The following is a 26,159-nucleotide window of genomic DNA, read 5'->3' on the forward strand; positions in this document are numbered from 1 at the left end:
GATGAGCCAGCGCGACAGATAAATTAGGCGTTCGGCAAATAATCGACGATCACGCCATCACGCGTGCGTTCCGAAATATCGAATCTCCACATCCGCGAATCGCTACATGTCGCCTCTCTAGCTTGCCTCCTTTTCCGTGGCGACGACGGTCGACGTGAGTTTGCTGTGTACGTTTTTCCAGCATTTTGAGATTATTCCCTTGGAATTCGGGCCGAATCGGAATTTCTTTCTGCCGTGTACGTCGAAAATAGATATCCGAACTTTCGTTCGCTGTTACACGACCGCTTCCAGCTCGGCTGGAGAGTGCGAAACGTCAGACTTCGAACTCGGTTGACTCTACCTGCTCGCGTCGAGCCACCACGTGCATTTCGCACGTTACACGTCGCGCGTAGAAATTCCTCTGACAATATCGCTCCCCGTCAAATCGCGTTCTCCATCGCATAAATTATCACATAAGACTTGAAGTGTAATGTTTTTTTCCGTTAGATTTTTTTTGTGCGAAAAAATGTGGAAATGTTGAGGTTAGGTTTCGATATGGGATGGGAGCCGCAAACGTTATGCGAGAACGTTTATCGGGAACGAATATCTGTCTGGTGCAACCCTTAATTTGCAATAACATTTATCTAATTGTACTCGTACCCTTAATTTGCAATAACACTTATCTAATTGTACTCGACGTAAATTTAATTACGATGAGTTTTCTAGTTGAAGAGAAGCCTCTTACGTCTTTCACATATCACTTACGATTTTTGCTTCAGCGATTTTGAAAATAGAGTAACTGTCCTTATTAGTGTGCTTTTATATTTAAATAAGTCATAAAAATAAATCGATACAAATATATAGGCAAAGTATTTTTTTATTAAGTTAATATGTATTAACTTTATAAAAAAAATACCTTGTCTTTTTTGTACCAGTTTAGTTTTATGACTTATTTAAATATAAAAGCACACTAATAGGTACAGGGCACACTAATAGTTACCCTAATCTTTGTCTTTTTTTGTTTTCGTTTACAGATTAACACATCGCCATGACGAACTCGAAGGGCTACAGGCGCGGCACGAGGGACTTGTTCTCCCGCAAGTTCCGCAAACATGGAACCATCCCCCTGTCCACGTACATGAAGACGTACAAGGTCGGCGATATCGTGGACATCAAGGGAAACGGTGCCGTGCAGAAGGGTATGCCGTACAAGGTCTACCACGGCAAGACCGGCCGCGTGTTCAACGTGACGGCGCACGCCCTGGGCGTGATCGTGAACAAGAGGGTGCGCGGGCGTATCATCGCCAAGAGGATCAACGTGCGCATCGAGCATCTGAGCCACTCCAAGTGCAGGGACGACTTCCTCAAGCGCGTCAAGGAGAACGAAAGGCTCAGGAAGGAGGCGAAGGAGAAGAAAATTCGCGTTCAGCTGAAGAGGCAGCCCGCCGAGCCATCCAAGGCTCACATCGTGTCGGGGCGCGAGGCGCCTATTTTACTTGCGCCCGTTCCATACGAATTTATCGCTTAAAATATTAAATAAACCAAAATTTTCAAAGTAAGGACTTGCGTTATTATTCCCGACGTCGCTATCGCAACTTAAAGGAGAGTCAGATTAACCGAGTAAAATAATTGATATTTTTCTGAGAACACTATTAATGAATGAAATACGAATACTTTTTGTTTTGGAAGCAAATTTTACTTTAACTTTATGGTACAAGTATATCGCTGTATTCAGTGCGACGAAAGAATGAAAAATACACTCTCATAACAATATTTTTATTCTCAGTCATATCTTTACATCTTTGTATAGAATCTGATAGTGCTTCCAACGTTTCTCTTTATATCAATGGACACGTTATGTTATATCGTAATAACGTAAATTACTCATTCTCTTCGAAAGGCGGGGACTAGCTTTTGAACATAAATAAATATAAAGCATTACCTAATACAAATCTGCTTCCAATTTTTCTCCAACTCCCTGCTGGTTTTGTACAAACCAAAAAAATTCTATACAAAATTTGGACAAATTATGGAACTACGTTTCGCTTTCTCTTTCTATAAATTCTACGAGCCGAAACATCGTTCATCGTACATCATTCCCATAAATAATCTGACAGACTATTAGAACATTCAAAAATTCACATGCACCGCGCGCTCTGTTGAAATACGAAATTAGCGTATAGGAGTGCTTAATCTTCAATTGCTATTCATATTAAACTTTAACTACAATCTCGCGATTGGTAGAACAGGATATAACCAGTTTCAGAGCTCTTCTGAATATCCGACGTGAGTCCATAAAAATCTTCTATAGTTGACGCATCAATTTTCTGTAGCGACAGATAAAGACACTTATTAATATCTTTTCTAAATTGTGTGTGTGTGTGGTGTGTGTGTGTATTTCGTCTATAACAAATTAAATTGGAAGGACAATACCGGTCATATGGCAGGATCTTAGTGCTTTAAATATTCCTATGTGATTTGTTGAAACTAGAATATGTTTGTAATATCACATAGAAATATTAGAAACACCTGCCATATGATCGGTATTGGCCTTCTTTCAATTTAATTTCCTTTTGAAATGTTTATACGCTGTGCGGGGGTTAAGGCAAGTAAAGCAGAAACACTTACGTCGACCATGTCATCGTCGAAGAGCAACCAGAATCCATGACTTTTAACTATAGAAATGTAATGCCCTCGGTTAGGCCCACTTCCACAATGTATCACAACTGCCACCAGATCATACAAGCGATCTGGGTTTACAGCATCATCACTCTACGATCAAAATAATTATACATTATTTAAGCATTGAAATAATCAATTTAAAAGAAAGTGTATGTCTGCGAATTATTACGTGAATATTATATTCTGTGAGTACTAACAGTATTGAAAAGTCTGAGCTCCAGTGGAAAAACTACTCTGTGAGATACTTTTATGTGGCGATTATACTGTTCCACATACTTAAATCTCTTTAGATGTAACGCTAGTATCATAGGTAGTTTCTTCACTCTCATTCGTTTCTGTAATTCAAAACGGTCATTTTAGGTTATTTAAAGGAATAAATTATGCGATTTTTTTATCGGGAAAGGATAAATCAACGACAGATCAAACGACGTGTTATCAATACCTGAGCTTCCTGGTAACTGCTGCAGTGATCGCATTTGAATTTGTTGTCACTACACAGGGTCTCTGTATTGGAGAAGCATCTGAGGCAGTGTGTGATCGAAGTATTCTGATCTACGTCGACTTGCAGATCGAAGAAGTCCTCGTCTTTGCTAGAAACAGTCTCACAGTTAAGGCAGCGTGTTTCCGACGTCAGTATCCCTTGGAATATCTCGTGCACCCATGTGGGCTCCGGTGGCGAACCTGCAGCATCCCCTGCCCCACACTTTCCTCCAATCGGCTTGCTCTGAGTTCTCTCCGCTGATACGTGAAATCACGACTAGTAAATACTTATGCTATCCGGATGCCATCCGCAGGGACGGAGACTTTCTTATAAAGAGTATGGAGCTTTCCACATCCAGAGATCCCATGGGTGTGGAATTCCACACCCTGAATTTGGGGTATTTAGAAAAAAATTTTTACATAATTATCTAAATGATTCTTGCGTGATGTCGAGATAAAATTAAAAGAAAAATATTTATATTTGTAAAGAAAAAATATGAAAAGAAATTAAATATAGAAGTAGAAATATATTTCGACATACAACAGAAAAGATAAAATATTTGTGTTATTACCCCCCCCCCTCTCTTCTCCCACTTAGATGAGGTACTCCACACCCAGAAAATTAAAAAATCTCCGTCCCTGGCCATTCAAAAGCGATAAGCGAATATACTCACCCAGAATAATTTCATTTATGTGATTTATAAGGAAGTTTAAAAACTCGTGCGCATCTTGTTGCATGTAATTATCAAATTCCTCTGAAAAAAAAAGAAGATATTGAAGTTGCGACAATGTTATGACAAAATATGAATCCGCATCCCGCAAAAATCACTGACCTTTCTCTTTCCTCAATCTGGCGATAAACTTCTTTGGCGCTATGGAGCCTACTTTTTTCTTTTGAGTTGCGATACTGTAAAATAGATCTGCCAGGCATGTTAGCAGGGTTTCCTTAGTTCGCTTGTTTCTGGCTTTGTATTCCAAGACCTTTTCTCTAAACGGTCGACAAAAATATAAAGCTTGTAGCACTGAGTTGCTGTAACACGTGTTACCAAACTGCAAGAATACATTTTCATTACAGATATAGCGAACGCGGAGTCTTCTCGTCGCTAAGTCGATTTCATCTTGTGCAGAGTTACACTTACATTGACTAAACCAAAGTAATGTTCATTAGGTGGAAACTGATCGGAGCCAATATCTCTTTCCAATTGCGATATGGTTGTACCCTGGAATCGTAAACATCGGTATAAGAATGCAAACTGTTCAATACTTATCATATCATAACGATGTTACATAACGTGTCAATATCAACGTTTACATCAAATTAGAAATCAAGGGCCGAGGTGATTTTATTTTACTCAAATGTATATGAGATCGAAACACACGATGAGAATTGACGATTATGTAAAAAAATTAGCGTAATTAGATGTAAAAGTCACGAGGTTTGTGTACATGATTACGTTACTGTTTCAAAAGCTATCACATAGCTATTAAGGAATTAATAATGATCAAATTCGAAGCGCGACACATGACGATTCCTCGACGTGTCTCTACTTCCGTGTTTACGAGCCACGTGGAATATAATACATTATATTTTCACGGTGCAGCGTGACGTTTCTCGTTCCTCGCGAAGAGTTGCAGACCGAGCGATCGCGACCACAGCGTAATGCGGGATCGAGTGTCCGAGGCTAGGAGGCGATTGAATTCCACTCTTATCTCCGTCCTCTCGGCGAGGATCATTTTTCCAAGGGAACGAGGAGGAGGAGGAGGTGGTGGTGGAGGAGGGAGGAGGGCCTTACCATTTTATGACACGGTGACGCGAGCGTGACACTGGCAAGCACTTAGCACGGACTTCAGCAACGGCGTAAACTCCATCGTACTGCGACGGACGAGGAGCTGACCGGGAGAGTCGGCTGTCTGTCGGCTAGAGCATCTCCGTCGCGGAGAGGGGTGGGGGAGGGGGAGGACGAGGTGGAACCGTCGTCGCGCTGCAACAAAACGGGGCGCCGCTTCCTGCAGGCGCCGCGCCGTTCCACGTGGAGATCGCGAGATCCCGTCGCGTCGCGTCCCCGACGTGTCGCGCGACCCGATCGCAGATCGCGGGGGTAGAGACAGCTATAGGTAGACCGGGGGGAGGGTGATTCAGGGTGATGGACAGGTGTTGAAGGTGGCCGCGCGGCGAGAGGCCTGCCGACGTGTGCACGCGCGTTCGATGCTCGCGACGAATCACCGAGTACGAATTAGCCGGAACCGAACCGAACCCCCGATTCCGTCGCGCGCCGTGCGAATGTTTTCCGCAAGCGATCAAAACCTGCGAGCCCTGCCTGCTCTATGTCATATCGGAGCATTCGGACTATTCGGAGCGAGCCGCGCAGCGGCGGGCGGCGGGCGTGCGGGCGGCGAAAGGGGGTGGTCTTCTACCCCCTCCCTCCCCCCCCTTCCCACACCGTTAGAACAAGATACGTAGATGGTTGGCGACTAGTTGTCTTTGCTCGGGGCTTCTGATTGGTGGACGATTGTAACACAACGTGACTAAAAACACCGACGAGATACTGTTAAAGACCGTCAGTCCTGGGCAAATTTTCGTGCCAGGCAAAGGGCCCGGCGGGCCCGGAGGTAATTGCAGAGTGTCGATGTTATCGACTTTTGACATAAATTTGCGATTTATTTGAATAATACATTATTAAGATCATGATTTTTATCATATAAATGCTTTATAAATAAGTACGGATACTTATAATGCTATAATATCAAATATATTGCCGCAAAATTAAATTTTTTTCCAACTGTTTTACCATCTTTCTAGATAATTAAACTCGTATGGTAACTATAAAAATGCAGTTTTAAATAAAATTATATAACTATTATAGCAAGTTATAATACAGATGAATTATAATATACATGTCTAAAAAACATTGATCTAACAATAAATCATTAAATTAATATTATATTATTACTAATTGCTTAAATTTTAGCAATTACTAAACAGCCACGCTAACTCCCGTAAGGATGTCGATCTTTAATAGTACCTCGTCGGTGCTAAAAACAACATGAGACTTTCAATCGGTTTCAGAGAGAATTCATACTTTGCAGGGAGATTTTTGAATTTTCTGAGTGTGGAGTACCTCATAGGGAGGGGAGGGGGGAGGGGCAATAACACAAATATTTTATCCTTTCTGTTGTATGTCGAAATATATGTCTACTTCTATGTTTAATTTCTTTTCTTATTTTTTTTTTACAAATATAAATATTTTTCTTTTAATTTTATCTCGATATCACGCAAGAATTAGTTCATTTAGATAATTATTTAAAAAAAAATTTTTTTTAAATACCCCGAGAACAGGGTGGAATTCCACACCCACGGGATTTCTGGATGTGAAAAGCTCCATATCCTCTCCATAAAGAAGTCTCCGTCCCTGACACTTTGACAGACAGAAAAGCAGAAGCCAATCAGAACTCGCTCTGGTAGCAAGAAAAGCAGAAAGCAGACTACTGGTTGACTACCAGCGCGAGTTCTGATTGGTTTCTGCTTTTCTGTATCAAGATGTGAATTCTCCCTCATACAATTTTCACACATGTGCTTCATATGTGTGATTTCATGTTTTGTATTTTCGGTACTATTTATATCTCAATTAAGAACACCTCTGTAGCGGTAATACCTTTTTTATGCACATAGGAATATTAAGTGCGTTTAAAGCGATCGATTAAGGTATCTTTTCGTATGCTGATGCGGACCTGCAATTAATGACGCGGGCAATTATAGATGCCACTCGCGGTAGTCGATAGATGTGATAAAAAAAAATTATGCATCAATTTTGATCGCGTTTTGATCTGTTTTAACGCTAGAGATGTGCGTCGAACGTGAAAATGCTCCTTGAATTTTTGTCGAACGTGCTCATTGGCTGCTAACGCGCATGCGGGCATACAACATGGCTGTATTCCGGTTTTTACTGATCGTACGATAAATACGATTTTACAATTGCAGTCACAGACTTCTAAATGATTTTTCAATACTGCCTATATACCGATAGTTTATACTTCAAGCAATATATTTTATTACCTACATGGAAAGTGAAAATGTTATTCGATTCGAATGTAACGAATTGCATTTGTACGGCCGTACTATAGCAGCTCTTTTAATGTCCATTCGTATATTAATATATAGATTAATTTTAATCTCGACTTAACTCATTTATCTCTTTTTAGTTCTAGGAATTAGAAAAAGAATAAATTAAACCGAGAGTTTAAGTTAATTTACATTAGTAAAAATGGACAAATTCTATAGTTGCGCTTGAACAGTTATATTTATTATATCGTACCGTAAACAATATACATGTAATTCCGAAATCTTATAACATTGAAAAATGAATAAGTTGATTCCTATTAAATTAAATATGTTATTAAAATGACAAATCGTCGCATTAACCAGTGGTCGTTTTACATTAAGAATTTGAATTTGAATTTAAATTGCCGCGAGGCCCATATCTTGCGCATGTAAACCCATCATGATTTTAATTGGCAGAATATGAAAATTTCTAATCAAAAACCATTTTCTATTTCAGGCGCTTGATGTAAAAAAAATGCGTCATATAAAATTATAAAAAGAGGAGACTGAATTTAACTTAATTAATATATTTAATTGGAGGATATTATAAGGGGATCATGAAAAAGAATTTTGTGTTGTATCGGACGAATTCATCTGCGCTTGCAGACTCGATCGGTAATTAATATACATTCGACTCGATGGTCCTTGAAATCAGAATTTAGATAATTCCGACTACCTGGATCTCTGCAGAATACCTACTGCGTGTACCTTGCGGCTGAGGTGATTACCACTGAAAAAAGTAATCTTGCAATTATAGCGAGAATTATTTAAGTACGAAAAATTAGCTAAACCGGATAAGTGATTAGTAAGCACTGCCATACCACATATATTTTATATTTAATCAATATAGATAACAGAGACAGAAATTATATCTGAACTATATTTGTCAAATTTAGCAAGAAAATTTCTCTATGACGTTTAATTAGTCCAGACTTCAATCATATTTGATTATGAGAGACCTATATTTTCTTGCATATATTCTTAGAATATTGCTGCTGTAAATTCTACGTATGACAAACAATTTTGTAGCAGATACAAAAAACAGCGATATAATTTAAGTGTAATATTTAGAATTCTAGCTGGAACAGCGAAACATTTCCCTGAGTGTCCGAGCCGGTGGCGGAGAGTTTGGAGTCGGAGTCGGATGGTGGAGCGCGAGCCGGTGCGTGCCGCCCGCCACAGTCACAGGCCACACAGCCAGTCACTCGCCGGCTGCCGGTGCAAAATGTCGTGATTGCGCGTGACTCGCGTCCGTTGCCGCTTTCCACACGCTTGCCGCTGCCTGAAACTCTCACCGTTCTATACGCGTACGCGACGCGTTCCTCGCGTTCCGCAGTGCACGGGGAATAATACCGTTTCGCGCGAATACGCGAGGGAACTGTCTATACAAGTGTCTCGCAGCCGCGAAGAAGAGAGATCTCGCCGTGAGGCGATCGAGCGAGAATCGCGTTCGCCGCCGCGCCGCGCGTTCGTTTCCTCTCGCGACTGGAGAGGAGCGTTCAGCCGCGCGGGCTTCGAAATCCGCGTGTGTCGGTGGCATATAGGCGTCTCTCGGTGCAGGAAGGCGCGTTTGTGAGGCCCAATGTGATGACGCGCGAGTGAGAGAGAGAGAGAGAGAGAATAAAGAGAACGGAGCGGAGCCCCGACGAGAAGCGGAGTTTCGGAGGCGTCGAGCGCGCGTCGCGCGCGACGGCGATTTGTGGCCTGTGTTGCTTATAGTGCGCCCCCGTCATCGCACGCCGCGAGTGCATCCCGCGATACCGCGCGGAGTGTGTTTACCTTCGACGACCACCTGTTGCGCGGCTACAAACCGCGCGCGCACGTACCTCCCTCCCCCCCCCTCCCCCTGTGTGTCACGTTGGATTAACCGGATTACGCACGCCGCCCGGCCGAGACGCGCGGATAAATCATCAACCGTGAAGACCGCATCAGTTAAAGACACCGCGAAAGAAAAGGTAAGGGCGAGCGCAGCGGCGAGCGCGGCGAGCGAGCGATCTCCGCGCGAGCTTTCCCCATCGCGGAGTGAACGGCGTGCGCCGCGCGCGCGGCACCTTCGCGATCGTTGTGTATATTATAATCGGCATGTATAACGTCGACGCTAATTCGCGTGCCGCCCCTCGCGCCTCGCAGACTGTTAATGAAATGAACGCAACGTACGTTTTTGATATCGTCGGCGCTCACGTTTACGCGCGCAGCCGTCCGACCGTCCCCCCCCCCCCCCTCCCACCCGGCGTGGCGCGGCGCGGCGCGCCGCGAACTTGACGCGATGCGCGACGCAAAGGCGCTTGCATTTTTTTTTTTGCATTTTGTAAATTACGATGAAACGATCGCCTCGACAATAACGGTTGAATAATCGAGAAATTTGTTACACGTCGCGCTCGTTATTGGGATTCTGCAATGGAGATCAATTAGATATCGTTCCGATCGATGATGTGACGATGAAAATTATAGGAGTCGTCGCTAGTTTTTTTTAGTGATGCTACGAATTGCTTTTGGAATATTTAATGTCAAGGTATTTAATATGAATATGACAATGAATAAAAATTTGAATAGTGTATGTATATGTATGTATACATATATCTTGTATCTATCGAGATGCAATACAATTTGCGCAATTTCGAATTTTAAATTTAATTGCCGCATTATATTTTGAAAATTATATTTATAATATATGCTTTTATATGCATATACATGTACATGTATACATTATATATATACACAAAGGTCACTCTTAAAAAAGAGAAGGGGGAAAGCATGAAGAGGAGAAGAGAGGGAGGAAAGAGGGAGAGAAAAGAGAGAGGTCGTGGAACTTCTGCTTATTCTTACATATTTTAATATGAATTTCAAATGAACTTATCACAGCAAGATTTAGCGTAAACTATTATTATTATTATTATTGGCATCTGGCAACATTTTAAATTACTCGAATAACTCATTTCCGATTCTTCTCATTGAATTAAATTCACCGATTTGATATTTACCGAATTATTATATATATATATACATACGCATAATAATACAAAGTATGCAGAGAGTACGTGAAAGAATTGGAAGGAGAGAGCGCTTATTCAAATATCCAAAATCACGCGCGACGTGATACACATAATAATACAAATATGGACTTTCCAATATTTTTCCTCCACAAAGTACGCACGTGCGTGGAGGTGCACGCGCTGCACGACACGCATACCCTGCGCGTTTGTGCACCACGCGCGTGGTGCGTTCACATATACATATATATGTATATACATACATTCGCATATTCAACGTGGTGTATGACATCACATCGCCGAATGAAATGAGCCGCGCGCGTATAGAGTGTGACGCGGTATAGGTACCAAGGCAGCGCGTACCGAAACGGTGCAGTGCAGCGGCGTGGCAAAGCAACAAAGAGGAGATTGCAATGGCCCCGCGCGAACTGGCGAGGTCCGGCTGGGTGGGTGAGGGACGGTCGGGCGGGGGGAGGGGGACAAGGAGGGAGGGAAGCAAGTAGAAGGGCCAGAGAGCCCAGGAGCAGCCCGCGAGATGATGCGAGAGAGGGTTGGCGGGGGGGGAGGGGGGAGAAGAGGGAGGGGTTGGGCGGAAGGTAAAGGTACGCAAGAGCGCGCATTCCACGGCGGACGCGCATGCGCGCCCGCTCGCGATTTCTGCGGATTTACTACTAGCCGCCCCGCGGTATTCGCTGCACATTCGCTCAACTCGCGTCGTCCGCGTCGTCGAGAACCGAGGTTGTCTGATGCGAGGTTGCGTTTAGGCGTTAGAAGAATACCGGCGGCGGCGATTTACGGGATATTCCGACGGAGCTCGGGGATTCCTCGGATTACTCTATCGTATAATCAGTCTCGATAATTTTCAGTACCATCGAAAAAAAACAAACAATGGAGAATAAACACATTTCAGCTAGTTAAATGGGATAATTTATGTAAGAAGGATTATCCTCTGATCGCATACCTACATCTTGTTGTTTTCTACGCTACTGCGCCGCATGAAAGTGCATAGAATCGCGCGCGCGCGGGCATGACTATAGCAGTACAGAAATACCTGGATTGTAGGCGCGGAACGGTTTTACAGTCGTTGACGCTATCTATCGCATTTATAACGCGATTGAATATTAATATCCGTGGAACGGTAGATTCGCGGTGTCGCCAGTCATCGTTCCGAGGCCCCTCCTCTCCCCGCACCGCGCGCACGTAGAAAATACGACGATTACAAAATCCTCTCGGAGGTTCCTCTTATCCAGCTTTTTTTTTCTCCGTGAATCATGCACGGCTAATTTAATCTTTTTCCAAGTAATGTCTCGTGCTCACGTAATTAACATTAACAATTTGCTCTAACACATCTGGAAAGCATTTAAAAAAGCAACTTTATTCCACTCCAAGGAAATAGCATCTAACAGAACAATTTTTTTCGTCGGCCTGGTATTAATATGTGCTCGAAACACCACGAAAATGATGTTTCCATAATACTCCATATCGCCTGTACATTATTATTTACAAATAGTTTAGTGAAATAATAGGCTTACTAGAATATATCAAACATATTAAAGTAGAGGCCGTATGCCAGCCAACACGGATGATGGTGTGTAATAATTTTTTCAAATAATATCCAATCACAAAAAAATTGTTTAAAAAAATTATTACACATCATCATCCGTGTTGGCTCGCATACGGCGTCTACTTTAATATGATTATTATTTACAGTTTTAAAATTACCATCGCCTTATCGATTCAATTATTCAAACTCTACACGATACTTTTAGTGGACTTTTTAATTAAAAAAAAAAAACATTTTTAAAACAGTTATATTTGCATTCAAAATATGCGTTACATGCGATTGAAATTAATACTACATATCTTGTGAGCTATTTATATAACTTCGCAAGAATACATGATTTATATTTTTATAGTAGTAGAGGGGAGAATACATATACTTGTTGGCATGTACATGCAAATAAATCTCATTCAGATTTCTCGCGATAGCGAATAAATAATACTCCGTGGTTTCATGAAACATTTCTCCATCGCCTGGACATGACGAACAATACGACATGTAACATGACACGATAACGATATGACAAAAAAAAACAATTTAAAAGCGGAAACGAAAGATTTGATCCGCAGGCAGGACTGGGCAAAATACATCATTAAAGTATTTAAAATACAAAATACAAAATACTGGCAATTTTAGTATTTGAATTACAAAATATAAAATACTTTTAATCTTTCGATTTAAAATACAAAATACAAAATACTTTCAATCTTACGATTTGAAATACAAAATACTTTTTAATTTAATCTTTCAATTACAATATTATTAAATTCCCCCCTCCAACAATTTCCTCTCTACTTTTAGAGAGTGAAAGAAAAGTTGTTTTACTCTCTTACACTCTTTAACAGTTCTGTTGTTCTGTATCAACCGCACGAGAAATCTATTTACTACTGTGAGATTATGAAATTTTGATTCTTGATATTTCTTGAAACTTGACTTGATATAACTTGAAACTTGAAAATAATTAGTGTCGCTAATTGTCATATGAGAAAAATTTGTCAAAAATTTTTATCAATAATTTCTTTAGTATTTCAAATATAAAATAGATTGAAATTGTATTTGAAATATAAAATACAAAATACTTTTATGTGTCTTCTGAAATACAAATTGTATTTCAAATACTGTATTTCAAATACAAGTATTTGAAATATGCCCAGTCCTGTTCGCGGGTGTGGCATTGAAGGAATTAACACAGAAATAGCGTAGGGAAACAGCGTATCCGACTCGGTTTCCGGTACGACGAGGCGAGGAAGAGAGAGAGAGAAAAGAGCCCTCGACCTTGCATTGTAGCGCGACGGAATGTTTTGGGCTACGTGACCTAACGTTCTACCGATATTATAAGTTATTAACCCCAAATATGTGTGTGCGCGCGCGCGCGCGCGCTATCGCTATGTGTCAGCTCAGATCTCGCTTTTGTGTGCGTGTGTCGCGCACCCTTTTAGGTCCGACCTATGCACCATGGTGTGTGTTTGCTCTGTGTAAATAACCGGCGCACAAAATATCTTTCGAGGCTGAGTTGGAGGCCGTTATGACCCGGTAAATAATGCCCGATGATTTTTTTTTCGCTTTGCAAAACCGACGTGGCACGCAGACCGACGCGTATGTGCGCCGCACTGAAAATATTTGTCCCCGCACGAAAGAGCACGGATACACGTTAAATCTGTCTGCGATTCAACCGCGAAATAATGCCCGCTCAAGTTCGATATGGAAAAAGATAACGAAACTGCTATCGCCGAGAGATGTCTAGCATTCCAGAATATTTTTATTACTGAACGTCTTCGATTTGTGAGCTAATTAAATTACTACATGAATCTTGAATTCTTGTATATTTTTTCAGTAAAAATTTGCTCGAATATTATCATTTTACAATGTTTAATTAAATTGACTGAGATATTAGTCTTCATGTAACTAAATCTCGAGCAGAAAATGATGAAATAAACTCGTGGTATGCATCCACATACGTAATTATGTTAGAAAAACAAACAGCCAATATGGATTTTTTTTTCTTTTTCAGAAAAATTATTGGTAGAGAAACAATTAAATGATAGATAATTTAATCGTCTTTTTTTATTTTGTTAAATATTCAAAAAGATATCCATTAATATCCAAACATTTGTTTAACAAAAGTACGATGTCATCGTATAATCAAATGCCGCTGATAATTCTTTTTATATTGGTCAATAATTATTCATTATTATAATGAATGACTGACAAACACTTTTCACGGAGTAATCATAAAAAAAGCTTTCGGTACCGTTCTTCAGCATTTTTTAAATTGTTAAAATTGTATTGATCAAAAATTCTTCAATATCAGGAGACATACGAAGAAAAATATTTGCTGGTATAGCACGTTTTGTGCTGTCATTGTGAATTTCATCAGTTTTTACATGGGCAATAAAAAGACTTGTTAAGAATACTAATTTTATTAACTACTATTTTGACTAAAAATGTGATTTTGCCGAATTTGTAAACTATTTTTACATAAAATCAAATTGATTCTTATTTCGTGACTATTATTGAGATAATGACAGTTTCTTTAATTGCAAAATATAATTCTTTCACTAGCTAAGCGTTTGCTAAAGGTGGACTAATTAACTTTAAATATATTGAACACATACATATTTTTATATATAAATTTATTGAATAATATTTTTTCATTTTACTAACGCAGATTGCCGTATCGAATAATTGATTAGCATAAGAAACTCTAGATCTTTTTCATATTGAATGTGAAACCATAGTTAGATCTGCTTTATTGCGACAGAAAAATTTCTTTATGAAGGACTCTTGATTTTGACCTAATTGGGATTAGGTCAAGGCAATGCTAACTTTGTCACGATAAATTCTATTCCCACCGACAACATTGTCTCAATACGCAAAAAAATATACGAACATCTTAAACAATAAATTGATAGTAAATAATATAATAATATATTTGAGATTTTTTACATAAAACATAAATTTCGCGTTTGTCTAAACGCTCGCGATTTATACTGCCATTGTTATAATTAGACGCATCTAAAATAACATATATCTGAAATGTATTTTAATATAATATATATTGAATTTCAAGTGACTTTAACTTTGACAAAATTATTTATTAATTATGATAGTATAAATTTTGATCGTCGCCGATTATATTAAAATAAGAATACATATATTAAATAATACATTCACCTGAAATTTTATTCAAATAATGAAACCAAGTAAAAAAATTTGTTTGTGATACACAATTTTAAATAAGACTACATCGCCGTATCTGAAACAACTACAACTCCACATGTGTATTAGAGCTAATATTTTAATTCTGACACGGCCGTGGCGTGCAGTATGTGCTCAAGTGGTATGCAGTCTCAAAAGTGGGCTGCTCTTGGCTATCCGCGTGCATCGTGGAATCCGGCTACCTGGTGAAAGTACCACTACCTTCGCGGGCTCTCTATGCGCATCCAAGCGAGCATGTGTATCTGTGCTAAGCATGAGGTGGGACGCCATCGGAATAACGCCAATGGAGTGTCAATGCACTCTATTGTGTCATCCGCCACTAACTGTGAGATAATGTATATCGTATAGCTGCCGGTTGTCTACCCGAGAATCTCGACAGTGCAGATTTGATATAATCTGTTTCAATGTGTGACATTAAACATCTTAAAATATTTCGCGATCGCGAAATATTGTAGTGTACTCTATATAAATTAAAATGAAATGGTAAAGCATATTAGAGTAAGCATTAATACCAAGTAAAGTAAAAATAATAACTTATATCCTTCTTTACATTTTCATTAAAGGCATGATAAAATACAAGAACTAAATTTGCATTATTTTCAAATTGTTTAATTATCTCGACGTTAAATTCGAAAAAGATACATACATGATAATTCTTAATTACCGTTTCGCTATAAATTCTGCTGGCAAATTTCTAAGCAACATATAGTTGGCAAAACTCGAGCAAAATAAGCTTGACATTGTTAGCCAACCGTGTTGAATGATAACATAATGGAATACCTGACAGCATTTAGTCGTGCATAGTTTGTACTTATACAATAGAATGAGATGTTTATGAAAACCGTATTGTTACAGTCACATGTTATTTAAAATGGAAGAGTCGTGATATTTTATAAATTGAAAATGTTAGGTATTATCGGTACGATTTGTGTTTCATGTAATTAAAAGACTCAAAAAATTAAGACATACTAAAGGTAGACCTTAAAAGGTGCGTTCGCGGTCAGTGAGAATGGAAAATGCTGTCCACGCAATACGTAAACGCATTCGACGCAATCCGTTGTGTAAACAAAAAATCGTGATAAGAAAAGTGAACATTTCAGCCCGCATAATTTCGAATTGCACTCCAGATTTACAAATGGAAGTGTATACAACAGGTGGCTGCTTATACTAACGGGTAAATTAAAATAAACACGCATGCTACAAACATACAGGTGAATCCGATATTTATTGAAGCCGAAAATTAATCTTACCGTAATCCCAATTTGAATCCTTTGATTAAAAATTGCGTGCGATATGTTAGAAGAAAAGACTAAAGACATGCAAATTTACAGCGTTTAGAACGAGGAATAAAATATCGGTTTTAAATATTATTTTAAATTTCTTGGATGGTCTTCAAGATCAATGACCTTCGTGAGATCTTAATTGATCTTAAGTGAGAAATTATAAGATCTATTTATAATTAATATAGCGTTAATAAAAATCTATTAGAAATGAAGATCACTTAACCTACGTTTTTCTTGTTTCATCTTTAAAACTAAAAAATACATTAGCAATAGATAATTTAAAAATCGCTTATTATTTATTAATTGCAACATGAATGAAGGACATAAACATTCAAAGATTTGAAAAAATATCGGAGAAAAAATAACTCTCCCCCTCTTCTTAATCTATTTTGCTCAATAAACAACTGATAATTGAATATAATGATAATCATTTTCAATGGGATGCAAATATTGAAATATCGATATTTACTTTCATTTTTATATTAGATATTCCTATAATACTATAACACTCGAATAACTCGCGTTAATTTCATCAATAATATATCCGAAAGGAACGCATCGAGCGCATCGGCAAGTTTTACTAAAGCAAGACGAAGAGAGGAGAGTGCGAGATATTTCTCTCAACGGGTATTTCTTTCAAGCGAGTATTCCCGGTTAATTTTACCGAGCCCTAAGGAGCGCGTGCGAAGGATCGACGAAGGATAATGCTAGCGGGGCTCATCGGTTGGACGTTGGCTTGAAGCGGACGAAGGACGCCCGCATTCCACGCCACAACCTGGTATAATGCGAAGAATTGGCCGTACAGAAGGAGGAAGCGAGAGATAAAATGAAACGTGAATAGCAGTGAAGAGAGAAGGATAAAAGAGAAAGATAAGAGAGAAAGAGAAGACAGAAAAAGAGAGAGAAGGAGAGAGAGGGAGAGAGAAAGAGAAAGAAGGAGAGAGAGAAAGAGAGAGAGAGGAAGTGAGATAAAAAAAGAAGAGAAGTTAAGGAAGATGGAAGCCAGAGTGGAAGAAAGAGGTCGAAAATGAGAGAGAAAAAAGAAAAACGCGGGAGAAACGAAGTTTCGAGAGGAAGAAGGAGAAAGGCGAAACTGGAAACAGCTGTGCGAAGACTTATCTATATCTATCCTCTTATTCTTCTTCTCCTTTAGCTATTTTTTCTTCTATTCATTCCGTATTTTCTTTTACATATCCCCTCTTTCTTCTCTTCTTTTTCTCTTTTTTCTTCCCTCACGCTTTTCCTTTTCTCCATTTCTTTTCGTTCATCTAACTTTCTTTACGTACTCAATTTATTGATGGAAATTTAAAATTACTTTTAAAGTTTTCGAATAATTTAATCATATACTTAAAGATTCGGATTACTTTGAATACTATGCTACAAAAAGAAATTTTGTAAGGCTTCAAAACATCTTGAAAACTTTAATGTTTGAAACTTTGAAATGTAAAAAATTTTAGATGCTGAAAGCAATTCTATTCCAATATCTTGGAAATATTTCTTAGAAGTGTTTTGAACATTTTTAAAATATTTTACATTTCTTTGAAATTTCTTGTTATCTTTGTCTATTGTAGCACAAAAGATTAAAATAATGTCAAGTGTTACGAAAAAAACAAAAGTTAAAGTTTATTAAAATATTTAGGACACTTTTAAGATTATCAGAAATCTTTCGATTTCGAATTAATATTCAAAATGATTCGAAATTTCAAAAATTCATATATTAGAACGATTGTCCTGTGATTCGACGTTTCTTAAGCCCATCGCTATTTTCATCCCTACCCTCTCTCGTGCCGCGACCGCGTGCTTCCGACAAAGTAAACCAGCATGCGCGTTATTTTGCAAGTATGTATCTCGCGGAGTACTGTATATAACAGAGTGCATGCTCGGGCGTAATTGGGATTCCTCCTTTCGCGAAGTTGACTGCCGCTAGCCTGCAACTGTTGCTGCCATCGTGCATCGGAGTAGGTTATCGTCGATGGCTTTCACCGGCGCGCATAAGCAATGACAAGGAAAATGGATAAAATAGAAGAGCGTTTTGATCGCGATTCTCCACGGCTATGCATAATAAAGGGGTGATCCGTTAACGTTATTATACAAATCTTATAAAAGAGCGGGAAAGTGGAGTTACGTGAAAGACGATAAGACGAATATAAAGTTTAGTATTGCTTGCGATGTTATAATTAAAGTTGAATATAAGAAAATACGGAGAATTCGAACAGAATTTTGGATAGATAAGTAACGGTGGTGTTTGCGAATTAAAAATATATAATTCGATTACCAGTCGACAGAATTTCTTTACGCGTAATATATGCGTCGTGGATCTTTTGAGCGGCGAAGCATTTCGGGACGGCAGAATAGGGCAGAGCTGCACATGCAGACAGGACAGGGCAGGGGCACAGGCTTCGTATTTTCGTGGCTGTCCGACTTAAGCAGAGGAATATCCTGATGAGATTATAATGTGAATATAATGACAAGCTCCCGAGCTCCCGAGCTACGCGTCCCATGCGGATCCACTCTTTCGATTTCGTCTCGACCGCGCGCGATGACTATGCGCTTAATCCATAACGTACAGTCTGCCCATCTCCGGGCCTTGAATCAGTCCCTGCGAAGGGGCCAATATAAACGAAGGAATAAAACAATGACGAGTTCCTAAGACGTTCGTATTGCCTAAACCATCGCGCGCGCGCGCGCGCGTTGTTCTCGAGAGCGCGACTATAGTGCTGCGATTACATTCCTTTTTCTTCCGTCCCTCTCTCTCTCTTGGGATCAATTAAGAAAATTACAACTATTTGCCACGAAAGCGTTATTACAACTGGGATGATTTACGACTAATCTTCGCGTGTATGCTGTTGCAGGTGGATTCATGAAATAGCAGGCGGAAGATTCAGAAGACGAAGGAATCTAGGTAAGTCGTTTATATATTTTTTAAAATTAATTTTAAATTAATGTTTTTGTATAATAATACTTTTCCTTTCTGCAATATAATTTAATTATGAAAGTATTCCTTGAATTTACATTGCTGTCGAAATATTCTGCGTACTCTTCTTAAAAATATTTCTGGTATTTTGATACAGAATTGTATCTATGCACTGAAACTTCGATATTGATATGAGCAATATCAATTATCTCCAACGGTTTACAAATGGCAAATACAGCTAGACTAAATAGATTAGATAAACGATCGAGTTATTCTAACATTGTTATGTATCAACAGCGAATTCCACACGTACTTATCTATATTATTGCTTTCATTCGAGCAATCCTTGCGTACGCCGAGAAGAAAGATTTGTTTCATGCGAAGAATTTACAGTGAGAATGCAAGTTACGACGGTGGTACCGCAACTCGGTAATTCCATTTAATTGCCGCGAACGTTAGAAGAGTCATATCCGCATACATTACAGCTTCGTACAGCAATGTCATAAACTGTACAGCTTGTTCCAGGCAGGCAGGACACTATACTGTACTCCTTGTTCAAAGAACAAGCGTCGTTTTCTTTGGCAAAATTTTAAGAAGTGCATTATTTTTGAAATTTCTCATTTTTTAATATGTACCAATAAAATGCATTTGTAATCTCTTTTTCGGATAAAAATTTTCATAATATAGAATATATAATATTCTATAAATTTGAAGACATCGACATGAATATATTCTTTAACCATATCATTTCGTCAAAGATGCGAGGAACCGGTGACTGAAATCAGTTTCAACTTATGATCATGTTTTCCTGGTTAAACAGTTTTAATATTGGAGAAACAGAGAGTTCTGCCAAGCAATTTATTGAAAAATCAGATTTAATCCAGATAAGATAGCAAAGCTATATAGCCTAGCTCAACTTCAAGTTTGATATCTATAACCGTAACTTTTGACGCTAACATTTTTTTATATATAACGCTGAGTCTATATTTACAATTTTTTTTTAGATAAACTCGAATATTTTTCTAAAGTGTTTGATTTGTGAACATTCTTGAACCTGAATTCTTATAGGTAGATGAGCGTCACTTTATTCGTTAAAAAAATCAAATTTGCTGAATATTATACTTATTATTATACAATAAAATTTGATTTTGAATTAATATTTCATATTTTAATATTACGTACTGTTACTGACTGAGTTGCTTTTCTGTTTTTACACTTGTAACTCATTTCAACAATACGCAACAATTATTTTGAAACACTTGCGTATAAGATTGCTTTCCAAAAGTAGTTACAATGTGACTACATTAGATCGATTTAAATCGAGATGATGCATTCCTGTAAGAAACGCACAAAACCGGTAGCCATTTCGCGCCCGACAGCTTGAACGACATCTTTATTTTCCCATTCCCGTTGTTCGTCCAATTGCACAGAGCTTTCTTCTTTGATTACTGGGAACACGTTTTCAATTCACACCGCCACGATAAGCGCAGCTTATTGCGGCGACTTATTGAGGCTAAAAAAAAAAGAAAGGAAATGATGTGGAAAGGAGATAAAATCTCTGTTTCTCTGGAATTTTTCACAAGCAGTATTCCGTAATCGAAAATTTCTTAATTTACTGTGCCGAGTGTTGTTCGTTGCGTGATTTAGACACAGATGTAGACGGTATGATGTATCAGCGAATTACACGTATGTTACGCTATCTGTGAAAAGAAATTTTTACCTCTCCTCCGCTTGGACGCGAATTTTCGAAATTTGCTCTTTCGGCGGGTACGTTATTTTGGTGTTATTTCCTTACGTAAGAACTGCATGACGCAGGTCATTGCTTGCGTTTGCTCTGTGTGTCACCGTATGGCGCGCGCTCGCGCGCGCGCACACACCAGTCTGGCGGCATTCCATCGTGATTTGCGAACGTTTCGGTAAAGTGTACAGCGCGCAGTTTGTAGTCCGTAGTGTTTATGTCTGTACGTCGCGAGACTCCCAGCTGGCATTTTCACGCAGTGTGAAATGGCCCAATCTGGTCAATCGTTGAGAAAAATGTTTGTTACACACAGTTATATTTTTGTGGTAACGCGTATTAAAATTATTTATACGTTACGACATAAATATTGATACCTCTAATGAAATTTACCTGCATGCTATTATTTATAGATATAAACACTCAATATGTTTTTATATACAGGAACGCAAATGTGTCTAAATACCTTTTTTCTCAATTATTTATAAATAAGAACGCGAGGCTATAAGTTTTCAATTTTTATTGAATTTTATCGTGTTGCGATATTTATCTGCCTCTCTTCGTTTTTCTATCCGACTTGCCACAATCGGACTTAGCAAAATCAAATCGATTTCGATCGGGTCTTCCCTAAAAATCCATTTTGTTATCCAGCTGACGATCCATCCCGTGATTACGGCAACGAGAAATCCCAGTGGACAGTACCACATATAGGATATGCGATAAAGATAAAAATAGGATTTCTCCGTTTCTCCCTCCATTCTGTAAACGAGAAATCGTTAAATGTTTTCCATTATATTAAGATATAACGTCAGAAGTATGAAATTAGAAGAAATTTTTTTCTTGCACTACGTTAATTTTTTTACACGTTATTAATTATTGTTCTAACCAGTTTCCAATACAAGCTTAGAATTAAAGTTTGGATTAAATGCTATCTACATACTACATCTATGTATATACTTAATTTTTACTCACTGGAGTTCGTAGTATAAGTTTGTGTAATTCGACGATTTCCCATTGCTTCCGTGAAACATAATAGTGTCGTTGAATCCACAACCGTCTGTTGAGACATCCAACCGCGGAATCGGCGGTTTCGGCTGTCCGAATCCTACCCACAAAGAGAACATGAGACTAAGAACGAAGCCCGTGATTGCGCCCCTTTGGTTGCACGACGGCAGGAACATGCCAAGCGTGTATAAGCCCAACATAGGTCCACCTACGACACCAAAGATCGTCAAAGCCGCCTGTAGAAAAAGAAATTTTTATTGAAGCAGAAATTCCTTTAACGATTAAAGGTCTATGTAATTTCCTCTAAAAAATCCATCTGAAATCCATGAAGAATGTTTAAGAGTAAGTGACAAACAAATTCTCGAATCAAATGAATCGATTTTTGATTGATTTAAATTAATTTTTCTACGAGTAACTATTTCTTGCCTGACATGTTTTTACTTACACGACTTATTAGTACCGAAAGCAAGTTTTATTATACCTGCAACAATCCACCGAGGTACTGTGCTAGAAACGCGACCGCCACACACGATATTCCAACTACAAGAGCCAAAATTTTGCTAATGATTATTGACGCCGTAGCAGATAGATCCCTGTTTCTGTAATCAATATTGTTCACGATTTGTACAAAGATTTTATTATTTCTTGATTGGTAATAATTCTTAAAGAGAGAGAGGAAAGAAAGAATGAAAAGAAAAAAGAAGAGAAGGAAAGAACAGAGAGGAAAGAAAAGGGGAAAAGAGAGATGCATCATTTGATTTGTGAAACAGACCTTGGTGAATTTTAGATTAAAAGAAAAGACATCAATATCAAAATATAACAGAGAACATATAATGCCTAATTATTTCCGTTAATTTTAACGATGTTACAAAATATTAATTATATCGTGCGATAATTTTTAATCTTCCGCATTAAATATTTGATTCGTATACGTCTTAATACGTTTCCACATGATGTGATATAAGCGCTCTTCGAAGGATTCAGGTTGCCTTGAATCTAGGTCGTTTTCCGGAACGACTCTGATATACGATGTTATACAATTTTTTCACGCTATCACGACTCTCACCTTACACGCCAGAGCGGCTTGATATAATCTTCAAGAATAACAGCGGCGAGTGAATTAACTGTGGCCGAGATGGTACTGAGGCCGGCACTAAAAATCCCGGCTATGAAAAGCCCAGGCACACCGGGATAATCCGACAGCATGTCCATCACGTACAACGGCATCAGTTGATCATTCGAGCTGATCCTGCCTTCCGTGAGCGGATCGCAGTTACGATATTTCGCATATATCGCTAGTCCAGAAAAGCACAGAGTAAGCGACATGATCGACGCCATCGGCCAGCTCCACCACAACGCGCGCTGAGCGGCTGTTATATTGCTAATAAAATCAAAATGGCGTAAAGTACCTACATACGGGAAATTTGACGATGATATTTTGTATATATATTTAAATATCGATTCTAAATAGACTAATTTCCAATGTTCTTAAACTTAAAATATAAAAATATGGAAAGAAATATGTTCTTAAAGAATTCTATGCCTTGTGTGTTTCACATATTATTTTTGGACTCGATTAATTCGTGTTTGATTGGAAATTATGTCAATCTCGCTTTACCTGACAGTCAGCATTCTTTGAACCTGAACTTGATTAACGCTGTACAAGGAAAGGTAAGTAAAGAAACCACCAAGTGTCAAACTCCACCAAGTATGTCGTACAGTTGGATCCGGAGAGATGCTGCGGGCATACGTAAAAAGTTAAAATAAATAAATGCTTCCTGTGCGCTCGCGTTGACAACTTTATTTTATTAATTTCAACTTGATCAATCAATACGTTACTTTCGATTATCCATCAAACGATCTTTCCGATTTTTAAGATTAGAAATTAGATAATTATGAAGTTTACAGAACACTTTAATTAAACTCTGTTGCTTTTTATCGCAATTATCCTATTACCTGCGATAAATTTTAATTCCTTAATGAAAATATTAATCTATTGTGGTAAGGAAAAAACAAATAAAATTGAAAAATTAATAATTTACTTACTGCAAGCAAAATTATATAATTACATATTCTTATAGAAGTAGAAACACAATGTGGGCTAAGAAAAGTTATAAAAATGTTTTTTGAAATACTTATGTGTTAAGACAATCACTTGTCAAATTCCAACCGAGATCCCTCTGCGGCTATCTGCCAAATTCGGTCTAGACCACCGGTGGCAACAGCCGCGGTGGCGATGACTGTGATAACGGCAATCAACATTAACAGACCCTGGAAAACGTCGGTGATAAGTACCGCCTTAATACCACCGATCGTCGAATAGAAAGTGCAGATGAGTCCTAAACCAATCACACTTGCGGTCGTCGAAATACCCGTGGTGGCTTCTAAGGCCAACGCAGGTGCATACAACACCACACCGGTGTACAGAAGCAATTGGAGCAAAAAGGCAAAACTGGCTATTAATTGGGTAGTCGTGCCGAAACGCCTCTGCAGATACTGCAACGGATGTTTATATAATTGCGTTAGATTAATTTCGATCAATTAAATTTTAATACAAATATATTTATAACGCTATCTTACTTCAAAATTATTGATTATTAATTGTATTAATTTGCTTAATTTAAGCGGATAATAAATAAAAATATTTAGTATTTTATTTTAGACCAATTCAAATGATGTATAAAACAAGAATACTAAAAATAAAAATTAAATATTTGTAATTCACGATTGAGATGTCATAGACTAAATAATTATTAATTATTAAAAAAACTTAAATATTTGTATATAATTATTAAAGATTATCTTTAGCAGAATTACATTTGATTTTTGCATAATGTATTAAGATTTTTACCTCGAAAGTGCTCGTGGTGTCTAGCTTAAAAAACACCGGTAAATAAAAATAAGCTGCAAACGGCGTGGCGAGGCCGTAAGAGATGTTGATCACAGCGTATTGCGTACCGTATATGTAATTTTCGGAGCTCACTCCGAGTAGACTGACTGCTGATAAATATGAAACCATCAAACCTATCGCTACCGGGATCACTCGCATTGACTTGTTCGCCGTGAAGTATTCCTGCAGAAACACATTTCAGAAGAGTTAATTCATTTCGTCTTTATTTTGCTTTAATAATATCTAGATATTTTGGTTGAGAAAATATTAGTAAATCGAAAGAGTTGAAAATTATTGAAAAGAATTAAATCAGAATTAAAAATTATTAAAGCACAGTGCAATATCATGTGCTATACAAAATACAAAAATGTAATATTGCGTGTTATATAAAAAGAAAATATGATTTTAATTACCTCAGTCGACTTCTGCCGGCCACCGACGAGCCAATAATACACACCAATGCCGGAACTAATCAGAATTAATGCGCCGATCACTGCATAATCCGCTGCAGTTAATGTAGCCATGATGTTTGTCACAAATCTATTATCACCAAGTTAGAAACAAATCCTTCGTAGCGCGGTTTGTCCTTGAATCGATCTAACTTCTATTCTATTCGTGAAATAATTCCGCACTCTGCTTCATTTTTAAGAGAATGTCGTCTGGGATATGTGTTGCTTATCAACGTGTATTACTTGTCGTTTGCCGTATACGTAAGCAGCACGTTTATAATCTCCCTGACGTGATCTAATCTCACATGTGCCCCCACTATCAGAGAATCTGATCACTATCAGAGAACACAATCGTTTTATGATTATTTCCTAACTTTGTGTAATAATAACAAGTGCACATACACAGTTGAATTCCATTCATCCGCGCTCCATTTATGCGAACGATTTTGTGTTTGGATCCAAATATATGAATTCATAGTTAAATCTCTTATTATCCGAACCATTCAGTTAATAGAACTCGACGTGCCTGACTTCAATTTTCTGAACGTTAGCTGCTATTGTCAGAAGTATATAAGTACGTCAGCTTCTTTTATCGAAACTAATAAGTGAGTCTCTGTTATCTGAACCATTCGATTATCGGGACTATCTTATCCTTTAGACATTTTCGGGAGGGGAGGGGCGATATTCTATATACATATATATTACTTTTGAAATATTTGCAAATTTCTGCACTCTCTCTTCTCTCTCTTTTTCTTGACAACATACTGAGGTAACAACGAAAATTTATTATACATAAAAATGTAAAATAGATATTCTCAGGAAAGCAATGCTTATGTACGAATTAATGTTCGCGAACGAAGAGTGAGCAGATAT

General features: G+C 38.2%; 3 protein-coding genes and 1 long non-coding RNA gene across 7 annotated transcripts; 2 read left to right on the forward strand and 2 right to left on the reverse strand.

Moving 5' to 3' along the window:
* The first annotated feature begins 94 nt into the window (after positions 1–94).
* On the forward strand, positions 95–1,538 carry LOC105458114 (60S ribosomal protein L21). Of its 3 annotated transcripts, none has more exons than XM_011703180.1 (2): positions 95–154; positions 1,014–1,538. In XM_011703180.1, the coding sequence occupies exon 2, from the start codon at positions 1,028–1,030 to the stop codon at positions 1,505–1,507; it is 480 nt and encodes a 159-aa protein (XP_011701482.1). In that variant the 5' UTR covers positions 95–154; positions 1,014–1,027; the 3' UTR covers positions 1,508–1,538. The 3 variants fall into 3 exon arrangements, with proteins under 3 accessions (XP_011701482.1, XP_011701481.1, XP_011701480.1); XM_011703179.1 differs by having other exon boundaries at positions 98–167; XM_011703178.1 differs by having other exon boundaries at positions 115–236.
* A 201-nt stretch (positions 1,539–1,739) lies between these two features.
* Positions 1,740–5,491, reverse strand: LOC105458115 (ubiquitin carboxyl-terminal hydrolase 46). Its single transcript, XM_011703182.1, has 8 exons — positions 4,935–5,491; positions 4,281–4,361; positions 3,975–4,191; positions 3,816–3,896; positions 3,104–3,399; positions 2,859–2,996; positions 2,608–2,751; positions 1,740–2,306 (listed from the first exon to the last, which is right to left on the reverse strand). Exons 1-8 carry the CDS (start codon positions 4,935–4,937, stop codon positions 2,199–2,201), a joined length of 1,068 nt encoding a protein of 355 aa, XP_011701484.1. The 5' UTR covers positions 4,938–5,491; the 3' UTR covers positions 1,740–2,198.
* Positions 5,492–9,114: 3,623 nt separating this feature from the next.
* Positions 9,115–19,195, forward strand: LOC105458116. The gene is made up of 2 exons (XR_975492.1): positions 9,115–9,195; positions 19,146–19,195. It is a non-coding gene; the product is annotated as an uncharacterized LOC105458116 (long non-coding RNA).
* An 858-nt stretch (positions 19,196–20,053) lies between these two features.
* On the reverse strand, positions 20,054–25,850 carry LOC105458117 (putative sodium-dependent multivitamin transporter). 2 transcript variants are annotated; one of them, XM_011703184.1, is made up of 9 exons: positions 25,689–25,850; positions 25,251–25,621; positions 24,799–25,020; positions 24,103–24,443; positions 23,566–23,685; positions 23,014–23,328; positions 22,429–22,546; positions 21,915–22,183; positions 20,054–21,701 (listed from the first exon to the last, which is right to left on the reverse strand). In XM_011703184.1, exons 2-9 carry the CDS (start codon positions 25,359–25,361, stop codon positions 21,455–21,457), a joined length of 1,743 nt encoding a protein of 580 aa, XP_011701486.1. In that variant the 5' UTR covers positions 25,362–25,621; positions 25,689–25,850; the 3' UTR covers positions 20,054–21,454. The 2 variants fall into 2 exon arrangements, with proteins under 2 accessions (XP_011701486.1, XP_011701485.1); XM_011703183.1 differs by having other exon boundaries at positions 25,251–25,850.
* Positions 25,851–26,159: the final 309 nt, after the last annotated feature.

The sequence above is a fragment of the Wasmannia auropunctata genome, unplaced genomic scaffold, assembly GCF_000956235.1.
Source record: "Wasmannia auropunctata unplaced genomic scaffold, wasmannia.A_1.0 LD334673.1, whole genome shotgun sequence".
NCBI lineage: Eukaryota > Metazoa > Arthropoda > Insecta > Hymenoptera > Formicidae > Wasmannia > Wasmannia auropunctata.

Bases quoted from the DNA above. Each gene is read 5' to 3' on its own strand.
- LOC105458114 (XM_011703180.1), top strand. From the start codon at position 1,028: ATGACGAACTCGAAGGGCTACAGGCGCGGCACGAGGGACTTGTTCTCC.
- LOC105458115 (XM_011703182.1), bottom strand. The intron at 4,192-4,280 runs GTAAGTGTAACT...GTATTCTTGCAG, and splicing joins ATTACTTTGGTTTAGTCAAT to TTTGGTAACACGTGTTACAG. The intron at 2,997-3,103 runs GTATTGATAACA...TTTGAATTACAG, and splicing joins GCAGTTACCAGGAAGCTCAG to AAACGAATGAGAGTGAAGAA.
- LOC105458117 (XM_011703184.1), bottom strand. From the start codon at position 25,361: ATGGCTACATTAACTGCAGCGGATTATGCAGTGATCGGCGCATTAATT. The intron at 23,686-24,102 runs GTGATTGTCTTA...GTATGCCCGCAG, and splicing joins TCTCGGTTGGAATTTGACAA to CATCTCTCCGGATCCAACTG. The intron at 22,184-22,428 runs GTATAATAAAAC...CTTTTTCTACAG, and splicing joins ACCTCGGTGGATTGTTGCAG to GCGGCTTTGACGATCTTTGG.